Raw genomic sequence first — 20,000 nt, forward strand, 5'->3', positions numbered from 1 at the left:
TGTGTGTCAGGGGAGGGGAGCGAAGCGAGATAACAGGGAGGGAATAGGCGAGGAGGGAAAACTTGCGGAAGGGAAGCAAGAGATAGAGGAAACAATACAAGGATCCGTGGGGGAGAGAGAGAGAGAGAGAGAGAGAGAGAGAAATATGTATCAAACCTCATGTACTTTGGAGCAATTTTGATAACACACACACACACACACACACACACACACACACACACATTCAATACTTTTCTTAACCTAATCCCTTCCTCCTCCTCCTCCCCCTCCCTTTTTGCTCCGTTCTCTTAATGGTGTTTATCTCGTTTTCTTCGTAATTGGGTTTTTGTCCGTTTTCATTCGCGACAAAGAATCTTTTCTGTTGGCCGCCCCTTTTCGTTCTTTTTTATCGTGTGAGTGTGTGTGTGTGTGTGTGTGTGTGTGTGTGTGTGTGTGTGTGTGTGTGTGTGTGTGTGTGTGTGTTTCATTAGGGATTTAATTTTGACGTTTCTTCATTTTTCACATTACCTGTATTAAAAAAAAATCAATTGTGTTCTTCTGATACATCTGTTTCTTTACTTTTCCTTTATACCTTGATTTCTAAATTTATCTTCAGCGCCCTCCAAATGAAACTACTTTAATTTGCTTTCTTTTATTATTTTATTTTCAGGTATTTCACGTTTCCTTCATTCTTTCTTAATTTACAACACTTCTACATACATGGCTTAAAGGAGGGGGGGGGGGGTAAGGGAGGTAAGTTACAGTAAATTAACAGAGCCACTAAACAAAGACACGACGCCCAGCCGACACACCCTGATGCTATAAAGTTCTCGCCTCCTCATTACCAAAGGCGCCTTCCTCCTGACCTTGGGATCCACCGCCTCGCATCTCTTCACGCGGGACACTCCTGGATGAAACACTGAGACCGTTCATTTTCTGGGTGATGTTGAGATGCAAAGATACCAGGCAATGAAGTGTGTTTCGTGTCCTTCCTTTTGCCATTTCTTCTTGCTTAGTTATCTTACTTGTCATTTTCCTGCTTCTATTTTTCTTTCGCTTTCTTTTCTTTATCTTCTTTTTATCCCTCTCCTCCTCCTCCTCCTCCTCAAAGATATCAGTCTAGAGCGTGCTTCTTCCTCCTCTCTCCAATTCTTCCCTCTTGCTCCTCCTCCTCCTCCTTCTACTTCTCCACTTCCCTTGAGTCTTGCTTCTGCTTCTGACCCTCCTCCTCCTCCTCTTCCTCTTCCTCCTCCTGGTCCTCCTCGTGCGTAATCTCTTCCTCTTCCTCCTCCTCCTCCTCCTCCTCCTCCTCCTCAATTCCGTCTCCTTGTTCTTGTTCCTGAGACCTCTTGACCTTCTTTATCTTTCTTGACCCTGTTCTTTTTTTTTTGTTGTTGTTGTTGTTCTTCAGTTGCGTCTCGATTTCATACTCTGTTTTTCATTATTTATTTATTTATTTGTTTTCTTTACCCCTCATTCTTTTTTTATCTTGTTCTTTTCTTCTTTTACTTCTTCTTTTCTTCTTCTTCTTTTCTTCTTCTCCTTTTTCTTCTTTTTCTTCTTCTTTTTCTTCTTCTTCTTTTTCTTCGTCTTCTTTTCTTCTTCTTCTTCTTCTTCTTCTTCTTCTTCTTCTTCTTCTTCTTCTTCTTCTTCTTCTTCTTCTTCTTCTTCTTCTTCTTCTTCTTCTTCTTCTTCTTCTTCTTCTTCTTCTTCTTCTTCTTCTTCTTCTTCTTCTTCTTCTTCTTTTTCTTTTCTTCTTCTTTTTCTACTTCTTCTTCTTCTTCTTATCATTATCATCATTATCTTTCCCACTCTTTTCTCATATTTAAGAGCATGTAATTTAAACAGCCTCTCAGCAGTTTATCATTCAAGAGAGAGAGAGAGAGAGAGTCCGGGTTAATTGCCTCATTCATTTTGTCTTAATTAGGAACTGAAGACCGCCATCTCTCTCTCTCTCTCTCTCTCTCTCTCTCTCTCTCTCTCTCTCTCTCTCTCTCTCTCTCTCTCTCTCTCTCTCTCTCTCTCTCTCGTTGTGCTTCCTGATAAAAAAAAAAAGTTCATAATTCACAAACACTGTCTTTGACTCCATATTCTTTCCTCTGCAACCCTAAAAATATCGTTAGATCAAATAACATCGTGGGATTCAAATTTTAAAACATCGTTAGATTTCCTCCCCCCCCCTCAAAAAAGAACACATCATTTAAATAGTACGAATATTAGGCAGCAGTAAATGAATAGCAAAATTAGTAGGAGTGATATTAACTTAGAATCAACGTATCTCAGAAATGCCTCGGAGATGAAAACAAAAGGGAATTGAAGTAGCACATGATACACTAATAGATGATTTGGAGTTAGTGAAAAGAGCAGCTTAGGTGGTTCTGGGCATTTTGTAGAGGTAGTTATATAACGTCTGAAGAGCGTCCCCGACACAAGCTACATAAGGATTACTCAGCTTGGGAGACAACGCGAGGAATCTGAAATATCAATAAAAAGGATATGATGGAACCTGAAAATTGGCATGTAGACGATGGTGCTGCTGGTGACGGTGGGGGTGAAGGGGGTTAATGACGCTACTCGTTGTGATCGTCGTGATGTTAAGGCGCCTGCAGACTGAAATGGTGGCGGTGGTGCTGCTGGTGACGGTGGCGGTGACGGGGGTTAACGGCGTTTGTTTGTGATTGTCGTGATGCTGCTGGTGCTGGATCAAGGTTTAAAAATGTGATTGTTATGTCGCGTTACGCTGCTCAGGGTTTCACCGCGGATTAATGGAGAAATGCAACAGTTAGCTAGTCACGGAATCTACCTCCCTGTCCACCTACCTACCTGCGTGCCTTCCTTCCTGTCTGCCAATCCTCCTGCCCACCTACCCACATGTGTGCCTTCCTACTTTCCTACCTATTTCCCTGCCACCCCTTTTCTATATCTGCCTGCGAGAACGCTAGCCAGCCAATTAGGGAGTGAGTGAGTCCATCTGTCATTTAGCTCTTCATTCTCCCAGCTGGTCATTCATTCAGTCAGTCCGTTGGTCGTCACTCAGGAAAAAGACTGGAACTGCGAATCACGGCGTCTGACTAAATATCTTCCTTCCCTACACGCCTGAAGATGGATAGATTTTTATTTTCTATTCTTTTTACTTGTCTCGCACCAAAAGTCATGCGTGGAGGACTTTTCTTGCATCAGAATTTATATATTTGTTGAAAGTCAGTTTGTATTTATTTTCATGTTTTAGAGACCAATTTTTACGTCTGGCAGGTTTTTTTTTTTTTTTTTGTGAATATATGTTTATGTATCGAAGGCCAGTTTGTGTATATTCTGATGTTTTACGAGACCAACTTTTATTTTCTCTTGTATTGCACCTTTTTTAGTGTGTGTATGTGTGTTTGTTTATTCATCGAAGGCCATTTTCTATATATCGACGTTCTAGTGACCAATTTTTCTGTGCTTCGGTACTGCGTTTTTTCTATGTATATATATGTTTGATTTATTTATCTATCGAGGAACAGTTTCTATATATTTTGACGTCCTAGAGACCAATTTTTATTCGCTTTGGCATTGCGATTTTTCTTTCCTTTTATTTGCTTGTCCCAGCTGACAGGCACACGCGTCTTAAAAATCACTTGTCCGTGCATCCTGCCTGTGAGGGCTGGACGTGCGCCGCCGCTGCCTGGGTCCTTGTATGCCTTCGCTGAGCCGGGTCGTCCTAAGCCCCTCTGGCCTGGGCGACGGGGGCGGGCGTCGGGTGGGAAGGTTGGGGAAGTGGGTCGGGCCAGAGCGGCTCAACAACTCGACACAAAACCTCTTCCCTCCCCCAGAAAAATAACCCGTGTTCGGCGTCCGTGTTGCTGCATGCCGTGCTCTCCCCTTACACGAGAACACGCGGGGCGCAGCGGAAAGGCGGGGGTTTTTTTTTTTTTTTTTTTTTTTTTTTTGTGCCTACATGAAACTGATTCCGTGCTTTGAATGTGATGTTTGCTTTATTGTTTTCTGTGTGTATGTGTGTGTGGGGTGGGTAGTGTGCATGTGGGTTGGGGGGGGGGGGGGGTTCTGTGTGTGTGTGTGTGTGTGTGTGTGTGTGTGTGTGTGTGTGTGTGTGTGTGTATTTAAACTTTGTACGTGTCTGGTGCTTCCATAAACTTCTCTTTTGGAACCTTGAATATTTTTTTTGTAATGTGATTGTTCATTAAACGAGTCTGCTGACTGCATGCTTATAAAGTGGTTTCAAGATTCCGTACTCCTCAAATTCGTCTGTTTTATCTTCTGCTATAAAAATAAATCACTCGTTAATCAGCTATCACCTCTAAGCGCCGTTAACGCCTTAAGCCTATGGTGGAATTACATTACAAACAAATTCGTCAGTGAATAACCCAGCCGCCGTATGTTTGCTGCATTCATCGGTTACATCAGCAGTGGGAGGGTGGACATCCTTCTCAATGTCTGTGTCACTGTGTTGAATAAGGGAGGCAAAGATTCTGGCTCGGTCCGGTGTGGTCTGGTGAAGGGGACGAGGGGTTATGAGGCGGTGCATTGAGGGGGCAAGGTGGGCCATGGAGGGACTGAGCGGGGAGTGATGGGCTGGGGCGGGGCGTGGACAGGTGGACTGGGGCGGGACTCGGGCAGGTGGGGAGGATTCAACGATCAAAATGCAAAAAATGACGCAGATTGGAGGGCAGATGCATGACGTGATCGGATTATTTAGTAGGGGACGAGCATGTTGGAATGGGTCAAGAAAACGAGGAATTACAGGGAAAAAAGAATATTGATAGAACGTTTAAACACACACACACACACACACACACACACACACACACACACACACACACACACACACACACACACACACTAATAATTACCCCCATCCCTTACCTAACCAACCTCTCCCTTTCTCTCTCCCTTGCAGACGCGCCACCAGAGGGCCGTGGACGAGGTACAGAACCGACCCATTAAAGTGAGGGAATGCTGACCAGCCTCCCGTCGTGTCCCCACAACCACCACCACAACCACCGTCGCCGCCGTCGCTGTTGCTGCTGCTGATGTACTTCCAAGGACTCGCTAGCTCGCAGAAGGCAGTATCTCCTCCACCTCCACCAAACGTCCCTTCTTCCACCTCCTCCTCACCAAGCTCTTAGCACTTTTGAACACGAGGAAGACCACAAGAACAGCAACGGCAAGAAGACCGATTAGGGTGTCCGTGAAAAAAAACATAAGGCAGACTCTTATAAATAGACGTGATGTGGAATGTCTAGGAAGTGTTCCGCCGCCTCTTTGAACTGAAGGAAGGAGACTCAAGTGCTGAAAGGGTATACACAAGCCAGGAGTGTGTTTGGCGGCCTGTGTTTGCGGAAGGGAGACCAACAAACAAGCAAGCAAGCGTCTGTGAGTGGCTGGCTGGCTACACACACACACACACACACACACACACACACACACACACACACGCAAACACACATACACAGACACACACAAACACTGGCTCTTATCTGTTATTCTCCCCCTTACTCCCTGCCGCCCTCTATCTCAACCTCCTCTGTCTCGGTGAAGCGATACGGAGGGCGACCTGACAGACACACGACAATACCCCGAGACACACACACACACACACACACACACCTCAAGGATAGTACAGTATTGTTGTCCTCGTCGTCGTCGCTGCTGCTGCTGTTGTCGTCGTCGTTGTCTTCGTCATCGTTGTTATTGTTGCTGTCGCTGTTGATGGGAGAGATAAAGAGTGTTGGAGTTCTCGCCTTGTTATGTGTGTGTGTTCTTGAAGAGCTGTTGTCTCTGTCTCTCTGTATCTGAACTGTCTGCTTTCGTGTCAATAGTACATTATAGCTTACTCTAGTCTTCCCTCTTCCTCTTCCTCCTCTTCTTCATATTCCTCCTCCTGTCCTTCACTTCGCTCCTCGCAGTCCCTTTACAAACTCGCCCTTTCTTATCTCCCTCCCACCCTTTCCTCAACACGCGCTACAGAACACTGAATCCTCCCTCCCTCCCTTCACTCATCCAACAGTTATCTCCTCGCCCTCCCTCCTCCTCCTCCTGAGTCGCTGCTGTAGGGGATGATGGGGCTTCGAGTGTGTGCGTGTGTGTATGCGCGTCTGTCGTGGTGACCAATGCCCGGTAGTTCCTTCACCACTTCTCGCTTTGCCGCCACGTCCTCTTGATCTGCCCTCTTTTCCTCCTCCTGCATCTCCTCCTTTTCCTCCTCCTGCTACTACTACTACTCCTCCTCCTTCAAGCAGTCTCCGCCATAGTCTGTACATCTCTGCAATCCTTCCCCTTCGTCTCCTTTCCTATTTCGGCTCGTCTTAGTGTTGCCTTGGGAGTCAGGCTTTCTATTTTGTTATTTAATCAGCGCAGTTGTTATCGTTGCAAGGTTTTGGGTTGTTCTTTTGTTTCCCTCCCTCTGTATTGCGGCTTCTTCTTTAGTAGCCTCATGATCTTCAGTATTCGCTTCATATAGACTCCCTAGCCTTTGTATTCCAGTTGTTATCGTTGTTTCCGCTTCGGCTCGTGTTGCTGGTCCGTCTGGGTTTAGATTCCAGTGAGTCGGAAGGCGATCGGCGGATTATAAGATATTTTTGGGAGGAAAGGTTTCGATTCCTCTTTCCTGCCGTGACTGGTAACTCTGCATGCGTGTGTGTATGTGCGGGGACGTGTATGTGTGTACGTTTTGTGTACATGTGCGTTTGTGAAGAGGGTAAGTTGCCCTTCACTCCCTTCCTCCTGCCTTCTTGCTCTTTTCGTCCTCCTCGTCCTCCTCTTTCTCCCCTTCCCTTCCCCTTCTTCTACAAGCACAACACGGAAGGGACGAGGTGCATGCAGAGAGAACAGGGAGAGTAATAACAGAGAGAGAGAGAGAGAGAGAGAGAGAGAGAGAGAGAGAGAGAGAGAGAGAGAGAGAGAGAGAGAGAGTTTTATCTTATCTATTATGAATTATTGTTAACACACACACACACACACACACACACACACACACACACACACACACACACACACTTGGAGCCCTCGTGTGAAGTGTGCAGTAATTCATTAAAAAAACAAAAACAATAATCACACCAAATCGGCTTTTAAAAGTATTTATAAGCCATTAGTGAAGAAATTGACGTTGTCAGCTAAAGTGGCGTTGCAACAGATAGTAATCAATAACTAATGAAAAGAAAATACACGTAATTGTTGTAGAGAAAAGTTCGAGTGAAACTAATAATATAACTCTAATCTATATCAGAGAGAAGAAGAGGAAAGAAATAAAAAAGAAAACAGGAAAAAAGAAAGTGCAAAGAGGAAAAAAGTGAAAATAAAACAAACAACGCCGAAATAAGAGCACGGAGACTCGAACTTGGTGGCGTGAATGTGACAGTAGCGCCACAGCAGCCACGACGTCCACCACCCCCACGGCCACCTGTCCCGTCGCCTTCACCGCCTCCCTCCGTGCCTGCCTACCCCAGTCAACCGCCCCAGACACGTCCCGGCGCCGCTCAGCACTGCTTCCCCGCGGCTCAAGCGTATCCACACCCACTTCTTTTTATTCTCCTTCGTCCGACATCGCCTCGCCTCGGCAGCCGGCCTCGAGGGCTCAGCAACTCGTGTGCGTGAGAACTTTTTCCTCCTCGCCGCGGGATATTAAATAATAGTCAGATAAAAGACATAACAGAGGCGAGTGTGAGTGAGACCATTCCGCAACTTATGCTTATCGCTGTTTTTGTTGTGTTGTAATAATCATTGTTGCTATTGTTGTTGTTGGTATGCGTGTGTGACCGTCAGCGACCGTCATCAGCATCAGCGTCAGCAGCAGCAGCAGGTGGAAAACGAAGTCATTAGTCAGTGCCTCTGCCGCGCGCAAGGTCACGTGTGTTTGAGGAAGGATTTGCTCCGGTCATCATTTATCACTCGACTTGGAGGGGGTCGAGGGCGCAGGCCGGAGCGCGGGTCACGTCGGAGGCAAAAGGCGGAGGAGGAGGAGAAGGTGGAGGGTCGAAGGGTGTAGGAACGTGAGGCAAGTGAAGAAGAGGAAGAAGAAAAGGAGAAATAGGAAGACTAAGGGGACTTTTGCTCTCCTGGAGAAACAACAGAGACACGAGGGGACCAGACTGCAAGAAACACGCGACAGACATTCAGAAACAAAGTAGGAACGAGAAGGGAGGAGCTCAGGAACGAGTGACACCCTTGGATAGCATAGAGCGACGGCGTCCTCCGAGACACGGAGCCTTCGCGGGAGCCTGAGAGCCGCGTGTGAGGCATACAGATCCGCCGCTGAGACACGATGGTAAAGATGGTGCCTCGACGCGGATGGCTGCGGCTCTCCTTCCTGGGGTTGTTGGCGGCCTGTGCACTCGTCTATGTGTACTACTACTCTTCCGGCACCACCGCCCCGCACCTCATGAAGGACGGCAAGCTCCAGCAGCAACAGGATGCGGGGCGGGGCGGCGAGCGGCGGGCTGAGCGGCAGAGCGGCGGCGGCCTTGTGTTGGACGAGGGTCACGGACAGATGGTGCCCTCCGCCCAGTGCCGCGTCATCACGTCGCCCACCACCGACGTCAACACCGTGGACCAGTTCCCCAAGTTCGAGTTCCAGGTGAGTGATCATGAAACGTTTGCAGGGTTGGAGTGACTTTCTGTATCCGTTGTGGCTGACGTGTGTACGTGTGTGTGTTTGGTACATTCATGTCGGTATCTGATAGTTTTTATCTGGCATTATTAACGAGGTATATCGTTAAGCAATGATTTATATGTGAATGTTGCTGCGCCATCGGTATAACATAATATCAGACATTAGCAGAATGCCTATTTTTATTTTTCTGCTAGTAATAATGCAAAGAAAACCAGTTGCCAAAAGTTAACAAAGAAAGGTAAGGTTTTATTGCTTCAATAGGGTTTGATATATCACCGCTTATTCAAAACCTCTGTTCTTGTTAAGTATCTGGTACACTACGACCATTGGGTACACAAAGGAGAGAGTTTATTTCACAGTTCGTCAACATGCATTCCTTACCCCAACCACAGGTCTCTGTTAGGTTACTGAGTACCAAGCTCTGTAAATAAGTAAGGAAGCAAGGCGACATTTGATCACACCGGACGGGAAACATGACTCGCTGGTCTCTTCAACTTAAACCAACAGTAAAAAATCAACGATACTACGCTCAGCACAGGAAACATGGGTCTCGTCGAGTCACCCAACACTTCTCATCCAAGGAAAAAGAACAAAAAAATGTCAGCAGTACGTTCACCACGAAAATCATTAAACATCGCTCGCGTCAAATTTGGCTCCCTGGGCGGGGTTAAACAGCGACAGTGCTACGTGACCACCTGGCCGCGGCCGGACCGAGACACCGCGCAGCACACAAAAACACGATTACGGAAAAGGAACTCGATTATAAATATCCCGGGGCGGAGGCAGAGCAACAACGTATTCATAATCAAATAACCTTGAAATATTACCTTGGTTGGGAAGCAGCAGCAGCAGGAGGAGGAGGAGGAGGAGGAGGAGGAGGAGGAGGAGGAGGAGGAGGGCGGTAACAGGGGGTGGGGGATTTACATAGCTTTACATAGAAAATCAGACCACACAGACCCCATGGTCCAGACTAGGTGGTCTGTCCTTAAACCTAAGTGATTCTACATTAATCAGATGACTCCAAAACTTTGCATTTCAACTCTAGTTAATATTAAGTTCAAGGAAGTGTCGGTCAAGGTTGATTTTAAAGGAGTCAATCGTGTTACACTGGACCAGTGAAGGTGGGAGCTTATTCCATTCTCCCACTACAACGTTGGTGAAAAATTTGGTGGTCTGAATTTACTTGCCTACACTTAAGTTTTGTGGCATGATTCTTCGTTCGCAAAGTGTCATCGATCATAAACATTTTTTTGATTTGTCCACATTCGTAAATCCATTAAGTATTTTGAAACATTCGATCAGTTTTCCTCGGGGCGACGTTTCTCAAGAGAGAACATGTTAAGGGTGGAATGCCTCTCTTCGTAGGGTTTGTTGCGCATGGAAGGGATCATTTTTGTTGCCCGACGTTGAAGACCTTCTAATTTAGCGATGTCCTTTGCATGGTGGGGAGACCAAAACTGTACCGCATATTCCAAGTGGGGTCTGACTAAACTATTGTAGAGCGGAAGTATTACTTCTTTATTTTTTGGTAAAAAGTTTCTTTTAATGAAGCCCAACATTCTGTTCGCTTTATTTGCTGCATCGATGCATTGCTGTGATAATTTGAGGTTTGACGCGATTTTGACCCCCAAGTCCTTAACGCATTGAACGCTTTTGAGTTTGACGCCGCGCATTTCGTAATCGAACTTCTTATTTCTTGTTCCAACTTGAAGGACCTGGCACTTGTCTACATTAATTAAAGGGCATATCCCATCTATCAGACCAAGCTGAAATTTTATGCAATTCCTCGTGGAGGCTTTGTCTGTCTTCGTCAGTGATAACCGAGTTACCAATATTTGTGTTGTCTGCAAATTTACTATAATGAGATTATTGATTCCAACATCCACATCGTTGAGAGAGAGAGAGAGAAGAGAGAGAGTGAGAGAGAGAGAGAGAGAGAGAGAGAGAGAGAGAGAGAGAGAGAAAGAGAGAGAGAATGAATCGTAAAAATGAATTAATGTGTGAAAAAAATAAACGCTAGCAAGAATTATGACATTAGGAAACTCTAAAGTCTTTCGGGGTTTCATTGATGTCATGGAGTAAGCAGAGAAGAGCAGGCGTTAGGCGTGTATAGAAGAAAACGAAGCGAACACGACCTTTACAATGAGTGGCGAAGGTGAATGACTGAGTGACTATTGGGACGGCGAGAAGACCCAACAGGCAACAAGGTCCCCGCGTGGAGATTCAGGTTGTGTTTGTGAGCAAGTCGAGGCTGGGGAGGAGGAGGAGGAGGAGGAGGAGGAGGAGGAGGAGGAGGAGGAAGAAGAACAGTAGCAAGAACAACAACATAAATAAGAACGAGAACAAAGAAAAAGTAAGAAGAGGAGAAAAGAATGAAAAAAAAGGAAAGAAAACGAAAAAGAAGAAGAGTAGGAGGATAAACAGTAACATGAGAAACCAGAAGAAGAGAAGACACAGCATCAGGAAAAGGAATGAGACTTTGCTTCCAGGCATAAATGATATATACGTAGTTCGGCCAACCCACGAACACTTATTAGAAGGTAGGAAGATGGATACAGTTGAGCCGCGAGAACTTGTGTATCCTGAGTGAGTGAGTGATTGAGGTCAGGCGCCGCAACAGCCAGGGTCATATGGCGCCGTATCCTGAGAGAGATAGCAGAGTGATAAAGGGCAACATAACACTTGAAGGTGATGGTAAGAGATGATAAGGGGATGGTATTCTAAGGGGAGACGCTCAGAATAGTTGGAGGAAGAAGAAGAGGAGGAGGAGGAGGAGGAGGAGGGGGAGGAGGAGGAACGTATTGTCAGTTATGATGGGTGGTGGTGGGCATTACAGAGGAAGACCTTGCTATCATTTCCGATTGGGGCAGAAGGAACCTTGTGTCCTTCAATGCCTCAAAAACTCAATTTCTCCACCTATCAACTCGACACAATCTTCCAAACACCTATCCCCTATTCTTCGACAACACTCAGCTGTCACCGTCTTCAACACTAAAAACATCCTCGGTCTATCCTTAACTCAAAATCTCAACTGGAAACTTCATATCTCCTCTCTCGCTAAATCAGCCTCCTCGAGGTTGGGCGTTCTGTATCGTCTCCGCCAGTTCTTCTCCCCCGCGCAGTTGCTATCCATATACAGGGGCCTTGTCCGCCCTCGTATGGAGTATGCATCTCACGTGTGGGGAGGCTCCACTCACACAGCTCTTCTGGACAGAGTGGAGTCTAAAGCTCTTCGTCTCATCAGCTCTCCTCCTCCAACTGATAGTCTTCTAGCTCTTAAATTCCGCCGCGATGTTGCCTCTCTATCTTCTATCGATATTTCCACGCTGACTGCTCTTCTGAACTTGCTAACTGCATGCCTCCCCCCCTCCCGCGGCCCCGCTGCACACGAATTTCTACTCATGCTCATCTCTATACTGTCCAAACCCCTTATGCAAGAGTTAACCAGCGTCTTCACTCTTTCATCCCTCACGCTGGTAAACTCTGAAACAGTCTTCCTTCATCTGTATTTCCTCCTGCCTACGACTTGAACTCTTTCAAAAGGATAGTATCAGGACACGTCTCCTCCCGATTTTGACCTTTCTTTCGGCAACCTCTTTTGATTATTTTTTGGGAGCAGCGAGTAGCGGGCTTTTTTTTTTATTATTATTTTCTTTTTTTTTGTACCCTTGAGCTGTCTCCTTTGTTGTAAAAAAAAAATAAGAAGGATTTGAATCACCCTTGCAAATGCCTAAATCCTCTTTGCTAAGCATCCGTAGACTTAATTTACAACTCTGCTCTTTATTTTGCGAGCGGGTTAGGCGACTGTGTTATCACTATTGTTTATCTGCTCTGTATCATCCCTGTTGTTATTTATCTTTTTCTTTTTTTGTTTCATATTTTCATGTTTGTTTTCTTTATTGCATCATTATTATTACCATCATCATTAGCTGTAGTAGTAGTAGTAGTAGTAGTTGTTGTTGTTGTTGTAGTAGTAGCAGTAGCAGTAGCAGACGAGGGAGAGAAAAATAAAATTCAAACAAAAATAAATAAAAAACAAGACAAAGAGAATGAAAATTTAAATAAAAGAGAAGAAATGAAAACAACAAACGGAAACCAAAGTCACGCGCACACACAGAGAAGAAAAAAAATCCGCAAAGTAAAAATAGATGAAAAAAAACGATAAAATATAAAACAAAACTCCACTTCTACCACCACCACCGAATAGATTCAAATCCTCCGCACATGGCATTGACTTCATTCACCGAAAAAGCTGTAAATAGGTAAATTAATAAACAAAACAAAACAAAAATCATGAACACACATTGATGAGGAGAAAATTATTTGTATAAATATATATACATATTTTATCTCCTCACGGGTACCTACACACCTAACTTTTTCGCGTCCATTTTTCTCTCTTTTTTTGTGTGTGTGTAAATATAAATGCGAAGGGGAGGAGGAAGGGGACGGCCGAAGGGGTTGGGGAAGAGGAAGGGGAAGGAAGAGGAGGGGAAAAGGGAGAAGTAGGAGGGGACAGAGGAAAGGAGGGGAGGAGGAGTTGGATAAGGGGGTGAGAGGGAAGAGGAAAGGAGAGAGAAGAGGGGAGAGGGGGGAGAAAAAAGGGTTAATCTGTAGGGTGCTTCTATTAATAGCTATACTACATGTTTCTCTCTCTCTCTCTCTCTCTCTCTCTCTCTCTCTCTCTCTCTCTCTCTCTCTCTCTCTCTCTCTCTCTCTCTCTCTCTCTCTCTCTCTCTCTCTCTCTCTCTCTCTCTCTCTCTCTCTCTCTCTCTCTCTCTCTCTCTCTCTCTCTCTCTCGTGAAAAATATGATAAAGGGGACGAAGTTGTGTGATTGACTTTATCCGTGATTGGGAAGATGGGAGGGGAGGGAAAGGGGAAGGGAGAGGAGGGGGGTGGGGGGTGACAGTAAGGGAGGGAAAGAATGTTTGAGGAGAGAGTAGGAAACGAGGTAATGAAGGGGTGAGGGTATAGTGGAAGGGTAGAGTGGAATGGAAGGTAATGTAGGGGGATAGGGAGGGTAGGGGAAGGCTTTGTGTGATGAGGGTGTGGATGGGGGATTACTGTGTGGAGACCGAGATCAGTGACGGGGTGGAAGGGAGATGGGGGAGGGTTAATGGGGTGGGTAATGGTGGAGGGCTGGAAGGGGTGTTTTAAGCATGGTGGGTATGGGAGGGTGCTGAAAGGGGTGGAGATGGACAGTGGGGTGGTGGTGGTGGGTATGGTGGGGGGTGTCAAAGCTTCCCTCCCCTTCTCCCCCTTCTCCCCCTCCCCCCTTCCATTAAACAGCTGTGTCGCGATAAATTGGCCATAAATAAGACCCAGCTTATGGTATTACTCCTCCCCCCACTCCCCCCTTCTCCTCTAACTCCTCTTCCTCTCCTCCCCTTCCCCTCTCTCTCCTAGCTAATCTCCCCCCCCCCCCCTCTCTTCCTCTCTCTCCTCCCTGTCATTGTCTCTTCCCTCTCTCTCTATCTCCCTGTCTCCTGTCCTGTCTGTGTGTCTGTCTGTCTGTCTGTCTGTGTTCCCTCGTCTATTAGTTTTGTTTTTCTCTCTCATAATCTATTTTTAGCTTTTTTTTTTACCTTATCTGTCTGACTTTAGGTTCGTCTGGCTTCCTGGCTAGGGCCGAGAGAGAGAGAGAGAGAGAGAGAGAGAGAGAGAGAGAGAGAGAGAGTGAGAGTGAGAGTGTTACAGTATAAAGTAGCCATTGATTTTTAATAGAAGCACAACATAACAGTATTAACGAGGCCCATCAGTCTGGCGTCCAACCGGGGGATTAACGAGCAACAGTGATGGTGTGATGATAACGCCGATGAACGGTGATTAACGGCAAGAATTATGGCGCCGGGCAAGCTACGGACTGTCCTGATGAACGCGGCGAGTCACAAGTCACGGGGCGAAACAACTAACTCAACGCCGTGTCATCCATTATTCCTCCTAGTCCATCAGGTTGAAATTTGCTACGTGTATATATACCTTTAGTTCATCAGTTCCGATTTTGTTATGTAGTATATATAAATGGGTCTTTCTCTTTTACTTCTATTGAGGGGGGGGGGGGATAAGAGCAGCGTCGAGAGGGGTGCTTTTGGGTGTTGTAAGTCGCTGTCAATATTGTCTCTAGTGTGTCAGTTCCGATTTTTTTATGTTGTTTATATAAATGAATCTTTCTTTTTTACTTTTATTGGGGGGGGGGGGGACAAGGGGGGTCGAGAGGGGTAGTTTGGGGTGTTGTAAATCACTGTCAATATTACCTTTAGTTCATCAGTTCCGATTTTGTTATGTAGTATATATAAATGGGTCTTTCTTTTTTACTTCTATTGAGGGGGGGGGGGATAAGAGCAGGGTCGAGAGGGGTGCTTTAGGGTGTTGTAAGTCGCTGTCAATATTGCCTGTAGTGTGGCAGTTCCGATTTTTTTATGTTGTTTTTATAAATGAATCTTTCTTTTTTACTTTTATTGGGGATAAGACCAGGGGAGGGTCGAGAAGGATGGTTTGAGGTGTTGTAAGTCGCTCTCATTATTTCCTATTTCCCTTAGTCCATCAGGTTCGTGTTTGTTACGTGTATATACAAATGGTTCTTTCCTTTTTATTTTACTTTTGGCGGTGGTGGTTAGGGCATTAGGGGGGATGGGGGGAGGGGGTGTTGTAAAGGGGGGGGGGATGGGTCAAGGGGGAATCAAATGGAGGGGGGGGGGGCAGTGTTGCAAGATTATCGTACTCAGAGCATCGTATTTCCGTCTTCTGATCTATCACTAGTGCAAAAAAAAAAAACACCAGTAATTAACGATTTTAACTCTAACTATAAATGAATCTCGTTATTGGGGTGAGGGAGATAGTTTTTGGGTCGGAAGTCGGCAAATATAGGTGGCTGAGTACGACAATCTGGCAACGTTGGGGGGGGGGGGGGTGTAGTAGTCATCATTGCATTTTGCTGCTGCTGCGTGTGTCAGTGTGAGGTGGATTGTTATCAAGAAATTAAAACACTTGTCACTCACGATCTCCTATTTTATTGAGGTTTTGTTTTATATTCGCACGTCGTTTCTGCTTTGCACGTATTTTTTCGTTTTTTTTTATGTACTTCTCTTCTTGCATACGCCTCAGACCGGAATATATATAACTTATTATTATTTTTTATTCATTATGGGAAAAAAAAACACGTTAAAATAATGGAAAAAAGGAAGGAAGGAAAGCATGGAAGGAAGAATGATTAGATGGAGTGCTAAAGTGAGAGAGAAAAATGAAAGAAAATAAGAAAGACAGAGAAAGAAAGAACGATACCATGATGGATTGGGAGCTTGTACCAAGACAAGGGAAAGAAGGGAAGGACAAAGGGAAGCTTGGCAAAGGATCTCCACTTGTTATCATCTTATTACCCTCCCTACACACACACACACACACACACACACACACACACACACACACACACACACACACACACACACACACACAGAGAGAGAGAGAGAGAGAGAGAGAGTGTGTGTGTGTATGTGTCTACTAGTCTGGATCTGAGTAGAATAAACAAGTGGATGGAGGAGGAGGAGGAGGACCCGCCATCAAAGTGAGACTGTTCGTATGTTTGATGCTGTGTGTGTGTGTGTGTGTGTGTGTGTGTGTACGCGCGAGCTAGTAGGGTAGGGTCAGGATGTGGGTGGGTATTTGGATGTTCAAAAAAACTAATAAAAAGAAAAAGAGAGAGTGCTCATCCATGCAAGCCAGCCTCTCCTTAACGGTGCACCTTTTTACTCTTTAATGAAGCTGAAAGGCAAGGTAAATTTTGGGGCATAGAGTGTACCTCCGCAAGTCCTCCGTGCTCATCTCATTGGGCCAGTTCGAACGTCCAACACCGTCATTGTCAGCGCTCAAATCAATCTATATTCACCACAATGATCCGTTATTTCTATACTCAATACCGGATACTGATAAAGAGATATCCTATGAAGTTTCCTAAAATTCCCCCCTCGATTTTATATGAACGCCAAACACTAGAGCTACAAGGAATTTTCGTCGTATTTTGTGTTTAGTTGCGGAGCTTACAAACTTACTGTACTGGATTGTAAAACTCGCCTCTTGTCCCTTGAGGCCTTGAGCACGCGGTAAAATATCTCGTGTCACGCAATGGAAGCTGGATAGAGATTCTTCTTCTTCAGCGGCTGTTTTTCTTCATTTTTGTCCTTGAACTTAAATTATAGGGATAGGAAAGCACTCGAAGGCACGATCATGTAAAGAAAGAAGGAAAGAAGGAAGGCATGGTCATTTAAAGAAATAAGGAAAGAAGGAAGGAGGGAAAAGAAAGAAGAACGAATGAAAAATGAAGTGAAAAACTGAGTAAGTATTGGAAAGAGAGAGAGGAAGTTATAAGTCTGTTTGAGCAGTCGAAGGCTTGATCATTTAAAGAAAGAAGGAAGGAAGGAGGGAGGAAAGGAGGGAAAAGAAAGAAGAACTAATGGAAGATGAAATGAAAAACTGAGTACGTAAATAATGGAAAGAGAGAGGAAGAAAGAAAACAGAAAGCTCAATTATCCATCCTCCCATTCTTCCATGCTTTCTTTCCTCTGAAACTCAAATTAACTAATAACACTTTTTATCATTTGCCAACACTCATCGAAAGGACAACAAATCTTTACTCTATCGTGAAAATTTGCTTAGAACCACAAACTGTCCTTTACCGTAAAATAGCAGCGTGACGTCGAGTTCCTTTTGTCACTTACTAAGAATCTTTTAATGGCATCCGGATCTTAGTCATTCAATCTCCTGAGCTGTTTACCGGGAACCTCCGTGACGTAGAAAGAGCGGCGCCTCCCACCTGTCCTATCGTTAGCCAATTACCTGTACGTGTAAGGATGAGAGGAAGAGGCGATTGAGAAAGACTTAATGTGTGTGTGTGTGTGTGAGAGAGAGAGAGAGAGAGAGAGAGAGAGGACGCGACGCTCGAGGCAGACTGTTAGAGAGAAAGAAAGCGAAACAAATAGAAACAGAGAAAGCGAATAGAAAGACTTGATTAGCGAGAGAAAGAAGCCAAAAGAGAACGAGAAAGAAAGAGAGAGAAGAGAAAGGGATATCAAAGGAAAATAGACGATAAAGACGCTTATCTCACACAAAAATCTTGATCCTGGACATTCCGCGTAAAGTAGGGAGAAGAGGAGGGATGAAATGGAAGGAGCTATTAATAAGGCTAAATCCATAAAGCTATAAACAACCCGGCGAGCGTGGGAGGCTGTGTTGTCGCCCTCAAGGTATACAAGACTGAGAGGCGTGTTGGACGTGATCTCAATCCTCTCTGGCAAGCATTGAAAGCGAGACTGACCTACCAAACTGACACTACTATTCAATTTCCTTTTCCACTTTCATTTGCTCCATTTGCGGACGAAAGGAAGAAAGAAGCACATCAGGAAAGGCCGAGAGAGGTGGAGGCAAGAAGAACCAAATATCTGAGGATTGACAATAAGGGGAGACTAACACGCGCCTAACATCACAACTGGATTTCCTTTTTCCAATTCATTCCTCTTCTATATATGGCGAAAGAAACAAAGAAGCATGCAAGAAAACGCCAAGAAAGATATAAACACAAAAGAAAAAGATTGTCCGAGCATTGAAAACAAGATTGACCCACGAGACTTACATTACAATCCGACTTCCCTATCCACTTTCTTTCGCTCCATATGTCGGACGAAAGAAAAAGAGAGAAACCATGCAAGAAAACGCCAAGAAAGATAGAAAGAAGAAAGCAAATTTTCCGAGCATTGAAAACACGACCAACCCACCAGACTGACACTCACTCGCCTGACAGTGCAATTTGGCTTCCTTTTCCGAGTTATTCTTCCTCATTTGGTAGACGAAAGGGAAAGAGAGGCATGCAAGAAGACGCCGAGAAAGATTGAAACAAGAAAAAAAAAGTGTAAAGCGTTGAAAAGAAGACTGACTTAAAATACAGACACTCGCTTTGACATTACAGTTTGATTTCCTTTCCTAATTCATTCCTCTTCATTTAGTGGACGAGAGAAAGATAAAAGCATGCAAGAAGACGCCGAGAAAGATTGAAACAAGAAGAAAAAAAGTGTCCAAGCATTGAATAGAAGATTGACCCACCAGACTGACATTGATCACGTGACATTAGTTTTCAGTTTCCTTTCCCAATTCATTCCTCTTCATTTAGTGGACGAAGGAAAGATAAAAGCATGCAAGAAGACGTCGAGAAAGATTGAAACAAGAAGAAAAAAAGTGTCCAAGCATTGAATAGAAGATTGACCCACCAGATTGACATTACTGCCCCGATTTTACAGTTTGGTTTCCCTTCTTCAGCTTATCCCTCTTCATTTGGCGGACGAAAGAAAGACAAAAGCCTGCAAGAAAACGTCTAAAAGTATAGAAGCAAGAAGAAAAGAACCTGGTCGCATCCCAACGATCTTTTATTTTGTTACAGTGAGTAAAGGAAGCAGCTCAAGAGGCAAAAATAAAAAAAACAATAAAAAAAGAATAAATAAGTTCCCCAAGCGCTACTCCTGTAAAAGAAAACAGAATGAGTGGCCACCATAGAGTGTCAATTTCGGATCGCTCTTGATGAATGTTTTAATGGAAAGGCGGACGATACTCTCCTCTTTTTTATGTGTCACCTGATGTTCGTCTTTTTTATCACGTAGACAATGTGACTAAGCGCCATCGTTACCAGATTGTCCTACTCGGTGTATATATTGTATTTCCGAGTTCTTATACCAAAGACTGTCGACCCCACATAGTTAACGATATCCACTTATTGTTACAGTTTAAATCGGTAGTTATTGATGTTTTGTTTTGTAGTATTTATGGGTGAGAAGCCGGAAAATGCACCGTTATGCGTACGAGAATCTGGTAACACTGCTCGACGCCCCCACAACGTTAACGATATCCATTTACTGTTATCGTTAAAATCGGTAATTATTGATACTTTATTTTTTTGCAATATTTATGGGTGAGAAACCGGAAAATACAGTGTTATGCCTAAGATAATTTGATAACACTGCACGACGCCCCCATACCGTTAACGATATCCATGTACTGTTAGCGTTAAAACCGGTAATTATTGATGTGTTTTGGAATATTTATGGGTGAGAAACCGGAAAAGGCAATGTCATGCTTCTACGAGAATCTGGTAATACTGCTCGACGCTTCCCTCTCGGCGGCGGGCGGAGTGTCACACGAGAGGGAAAAAAGCGAGCGAGCGAGAGCATTGTGGGTAAAGGAAAGGAAAATGTGACGACGCCGGAGAGTAAACAGACACCGACTACCTCCTTGAAACGTTTAAATAAAGTCTCAGCGTGGGAAGATGACCGAGTTTGTTCTTTCGATAGGGATGGAGTTAAATGACACTAACCTATATACGGATGCAATACTACACCTGAGAGTTTTGATTGATTTATTTGTTGTAGTTTTTTA

The 20,000-nt window shown here is 44.6% G+C and overlaps 1 protein-coding gene across 2 annotated transcripts in view; it reads left to right on the forward strand.

Moving 5' to 3' along the window:
* LOC127005710 (uncharacterized) overlaps positions 1–20,000 on the forward strand; it is a 159,497-nt gene that overhangs the window by 57,167 nt on the left and 82,330 nt on the right. Inside the window, exons 2-3 of one of the 2 annotated variants that reach the window (XM_050874831.1) lie at positions 4,877–5,352; positions 7,205–8,551. In XM_050874831.1, coding sequence (XP_050730788.1) covers positions 8,240–8,551 — 312 coding nt within the window. In that variant the 5' untranslated portion in view covers positions 4,877–5,352; positions 7,205–8,239. Of the gene's footprint in view, positions 1–4,876; positions 8,552–20,000 lie in introns of both variants that reach the window. The other variant, XR_007758880.1, reaches the window with a different exon arrangement.

The sequence above is a fragment of the Eriocheir sinensis genome, chromosome 3 (assembly GCF_024679095.1).
Source record: "Eriocheir sinensis breed Jianghai 21 chromosome 3, ASM2467909v1, whole genome shotgun sequence".
Lineage (NCBI taxonomy): Eukaryota > Metazoa > Arthropoda > Malacostraca > Decapoda > Varunidae > Eriocheir > Eriocheir sinensis.